The 5220-nt window shown below is 37.2% G+C and overlaps 1 protein-coding gene across 1 annotated transcript in view; it reads right to left on the bottom strand.

Annotated features, from left to right (window-relative positions):
- The window catches only part of LOC107718081 (TGF-beta receptor type-1-like), a 56874-nt gene that overhangs the window by 25223 nt on the left and 26431 nt on the right, over positions 1-5220 (bottom strand). Inside the window, exon 2 of the mRNA XM_016525028.1 lies at positions 1787-2020. Coding sequence (XP_016380514.1) covers positions 1787-2020 — 234 coding nt within the window. The remainder of the gene's footprint in view (positions 1-1786; positions 2021-5220) is intronic.

The following is a 5220-nucleotide window of genomic DNA, read 5'->3' as shown; positions in this document are numbered from 1 at the left end:
TGATGATTGGTTGATATCAGAAGGAGGCTAGCCTCCCTTGGGTTCTTTTCTCAACACTCCTCAGCGCTGAAAGTGAACACTCGATGGTGATTGGCTAATTTTTTTAACCAACGGAGGCATGAGAGCTCAGCTCTCCCCCGGCCTCCCCCTCCCCTTCTCTATCACCTAGCGGTTGTAATTACATCAGCAGATTCGGCACATTCGCGATAGAAAAGCGGCGCTTTCACGTTATGGTATTACAACTGTGAAATTACAAACAAAAAATACACATTCTGAGACATGAACTGAAATGAATTGTGAATTTTATTAACCTTAAATCGTCCTCCTCCCATTTTCACCTCAAAATGATGGGGAAGCTGTGCCTCCCCTGACCAGCCGCCACTGGTATTGCGACAAACTTTTATGAAGTTATAGATACACAATATCTTGACAAAACAAGCCCACTCAATGGTCATCGTGGTCATATTATTCTCTCACCTGGGCTGACTTTTGGGTTCCTGTTGCACATGTGTGTGTTGCAGCAGTACGGATGCTTTCCGTTGTTGGAGGGGGCGCACTGGAAAGGCCTGTCCGGTGGGTAAAGTTCATCCTGCTGAATGCACTGACTCTCCTGAGTCACGATCTGTCCGGCAGACTTTGTAATGACCGCAAAACACAGGCCAGTTGTGTTGCATGTCCGATTTACACATCGCTCACAATAACACAGCAATCCTGATTCAGAAAAGAGAGAGAAAGAGACTATAGGTTAGAACACATTTAGATATTCTGCTTGTTAAATCGCATAGGAAGTGTCCTAAGCGGATTCTCCCATTCAATAACATGATAAAAACACAGACGACGTGAGCTTTTTATTTTCATCATAAAGAATTTAGGGTTAAAATGTACACTGCCATTAAAAAGATTTTTGAAAGAAAAACATACTTTTATTCAGCAAGGACACATTAAATTAATCATTTATAATGTCGCAAAAGCTTTCTCTTTCAAATAAAGGCTGTTCTTAAGCATGAGAGCATAAGGGACTTATTTCAAAAACACTGAAAAAAACCCCCCAAACATTTGAACGGTAGTGAAGTTTAATTTTTCAAGCATCTTTGGTCACTTCATTCAGTCAAACAGTTACACTGTGATAAATTAATCTTTTGAAGTACAGATATTTCCTGTAGTCTTTTAATTAATATTTCAATAACACTGTACACTGTTTGTCATTCCAATAAAACATTACATTTCAATCTGAATACAAAGTCATAAAAAACAGTGTGCATAATAAATATAAAAAATAGAAAAATGTGGTTCTAAATAATTTTCGATAGAGTACACCATGCCAACTGCAGTTTTTCAGTCTGCCATGCCATTGTCAACAAATGATGTTTTTACCATTATCAACTAAGAACACAAAGAGCTAAATCAGTACAGACAAAACAGTTATCCAGAATTGCTAATGGTCCAGCTTACACATCTAAAGTTTGAAAGCACATTTAACAGCGTATTAAATGAAGATACTTTGTTCTACTCCATAGGAAGCTCCTTCAACCCTGCTCCTGGGGAACCACTGTCCTGCAAAGTTCAGCTCCAACCCTAATCAAACACAACTGAACCAGCTAATCAAGGTCTTTTATTAACCTTAAATCGTCCTCCTCCCATTTTCACCTCAAAATTATGGGGAAGCTGTGCCTCCCCTGACCAGCCGCCACTGGTATTGCGACAAACTTTTATGAAGTTATAGATACACAATATCTTGACAAAACAAGCCCACTCAATGGTCATCGTGGTCATATTATTCTCTCACCTGGGCTGACTTTTGGGTTCCTGTTGCACATGTGTGTGTTGCAGCAGTACGGATGCTTTCCGTTGTTGGAGGGGGCGCACTGGAAAGGCCTGTCCGGTGGGTAAAGTTCATCCTGCTGAATGCACTGACTCTCCTGAGTCACGATCTGTCCGGCAGACTTTGTAATGACCGCAAAACACAGGCCAGTTGTGTTGCATGTCCGATTTACACATCGCTCACAATAACACAGCAATCCTGATTCAGAAAAGAGAGAGAAAGAGACTATAGGTTAGAACACATTTAGATATTCTGCTTGTTAAATCGCATAGGAAGTGTCCTAAGCGGATTCTCCCATTCAATAACATGATAAAAACACAGACGACGTGAGCTTTTTATTTTCATCATAAAGAATTTAGGGTTAAAATGTACACTGCCATTAAAAAGATTTTTGAAAGAAAAACATACTTTTATTCAGCAAGGACACATTAAATTAATCATTTATAATGTTGCAAAAGCTTTCCCTTTCAAATAAATGCTGTTCTTAAGCATGAGAGCATAAGGGACTTATTTCAAAAACACTGAAAAAACCCCCCCAAACATTTGAACGGTAGTGAAGTTTAATTTTTCAAGCATCTTTGGTCACTTCATTCAGTCAAACAGTTACACTGTGATAAATTAATCTTTTGAAGTACAGATATTTCCTGTAGTCTTTTAATTAATATTTCAATAACACTGTACACTGTTTGTCATTCCAATAAAACATTACATTTCAATCTGAATACAAAGTCATAAAAAACAGTGTGCATAATAAATATAAAAAATAGAAAAATGTGGTTCTAAATAGTTTTCGATAGAGTACACCATGCCAACTGCAGTTTTTCAGTCTGCCATGCCATTGTCAACAAATGATGTTTTTACCATTATCAACTAAGAACACAAAGAGCTAAATCAGTACAGACAAAACAGTTATCCAGAATTGCTAATGGTCCAGCTTACACATCTAAAACCACAACTGAACCAGCTAATCAAAGTCTTCAGGATCACTTGTAAAGTCACAGGCCATGGGCCTGTACCATGATGGTAGTTGAACAAATTCAGAGTTACAGGATTAGTTTCGAGTTGACAAAACCAAACCACTCCAATCCAGCTTGGTTGGCACCATGATGTTGATCATCAACGTTCTTTGTGAACTCAGCCTTTGATCCTGAGTTTGTGGAGTGCATGCACATGAATGTGTGACATCAGTGGTGAACAGCCAATCACATGCCTTGCAACACAGAGCAAGTGTGATTCACTTCTTGCGAGAGACCCAGCGAGATTCAAAACTCTTTTGCTAAAGGTTAAGAGATTGAAGAATATGAGGAATTTAAACACATTTACACTGAAGAAAGTACTTGTCCATGAAAGAGGACAAATAAAAGAAATTATCTTGCTCTATCAGTGCAGTCACAAATGAAACTTGTGAAGTTAGTTTAGGCTATATAGATGATATTATATAGCGATAGAGACTCGAACATGTAAGGTTACATGTAGTAAATTTTAAAGCATTATCTATTGATTCTACAGTTTATTTATATATGATCTGTATATATTAATATTTATTTAAAATAAATGCTTTATAATAATTGTTAAACTAAAATTGCTTGTGTGTAATGGATTATATAAATCATATATAACTCATATAAAATAAAGTAATTATCATTAAGGCCAGACAATTTTGTTGTATTTAATTTATTTATTTTTTACTATGTAGTGACCTTTAATTTGGGGAAAGAGAAACTGGGGGAGTGACTTTTCTGTGTCAGACATGTGTCACTTTGCACACATCTGATTGGTCCAATTTCCGTTTGAAATGTCGGTAACACTTTATTTTAAGGTGTCCTTGTTACACATGTTACATGTACTTATTATTATAATAACAATTAATTATGTATAATTACATGCAAGTAACCCTAATCCTAACCCTAACCATATAGTAAGTACATGTAGTTAAATTAATATTACTCAGTACTTAAATGTATAATTACACTGTAACAAGGACACTTTAAAATAAAGTGTAACCGAGATGTCTTACCCAGAACGTAACCTGCCCTGGAGCAGTTTAGCTGTGGAGTGTAAGTTACTATGGCAATGAACGCCGCTAAAAGCCAAGTCACTTTCATGGTACCTAAAACCCAGGACTGGTGCAAACTAAACTAAAACTTACCTGGCTAGCCAGCTAATCCGGCTTCATGGTACAGGCCCCATGTCCACTGAAGCAGGTTGGAAATAAACATTGCAGGATAGTGGGTCCCTAGGAGCAGGGTTGAAGACCTATGTTCTACTCTGTTGGCTACACAATATTGTCAAACTGTTAAAAAGACCTAAACTCAACAACACCAGTTCAAATCATGGAGTATGTCCTGTTAACCTGGTTACACAGGAAGAGGAGACAGTCATCGCAGCTCCTAACTCAAAGCTCCTAGACAGGCTGAGCCATCCCAGACGCTGTCTGAAGCCTAGTGCTGCGGAGATGCAAGGACACAAACCTGCAGAGACAGCAGTGACCAAACCTCAAGCAGCCACAGGCCTCAATTAAACCAGTGTGAGAATTCAGATGCCTACAACTTGAAATGGAAATAAGCTGAGAGATGCAGTAAACCTGTTTTCCTTAGGGGAAAACAACTCACATTATTTCAAGGAGAATACAGTATTCCAACAAACTAAACCTTTCTGTTTCAAATAAATGCTGTTCTTCCCAGAAATAAATTACAAAAATCCCAGTTTCCTGTCAAACAGCACCTGATTACTGGACTAAGTTATCTTTCGCGTCAGATTACACTAATACTGTCAAAAACACACAAGGTTTATAAACACAGTTGGTTAAGTCTAAAGTGAAAGTAAACAGTTGAGAGAAAAACGGATGTGTGCCTGTATATTAGATGCGTGCAGTTCTTAAAGCAACAGTACTAAACATGCTGCAGCTTGTCATTAAAGGGATAGTTCACAGAAAAATTAAAATTCTGTCATTATTTACTCACTCTCATGTTGTCCCAAACCTGTATTCATTTCTTTCTTGTGCTGAACACAAAAGAAGTGGGTAATCAAACAATTGCTAGTCCCCCTGTCTTTGATAGTAAAAAAAAAAAATACTATGGAAGTCACTGGGGACCAGCAACTGTCTGGTTACCCAAATTCTTCAAAATAACTTTTATGTTCAACAGAAGAAAGAAACTCATTCAGGTTTAACTTGAGAGTGAGTAAATGATGACAGAATTTTCATTTTTGGGTGAACTATCCCTTTAATGTTAATAAACAACAAAACACAAAGAGAAAATATACTCACTGCTCTCGACTGAAGAACTTTAATACAGTTGCTTTAATATGAATCAATGTATAATTTATAAGGTGAAGTGTATATAGTGTTTTATTTTTTATATTTGTTCATTCAGTTTCTTGAATGCTACTGCTAAATA

This window comes from Sinocyclocheilus rhinocerous, unplaced genomic scaffold (assembly GCF_001515625.1).
Source record: "Sinocyclocheilus rhinocerous isolate Xijiao unplaced genomic scaffold, SAMN03320098_v1.1 scaffold480, whole genome shotgun sequence".
Lineage (NCBI taxonomy): Eukaryota > Metazoa > Chordata > Actinopteri > Cypriniformes > Cyprinidae > Sinocyclocheilus > Sinocyclocheilus rhinocerous.
This window is presented reverse-complemented; position numbering and strand designations above follow the sequence as displayed.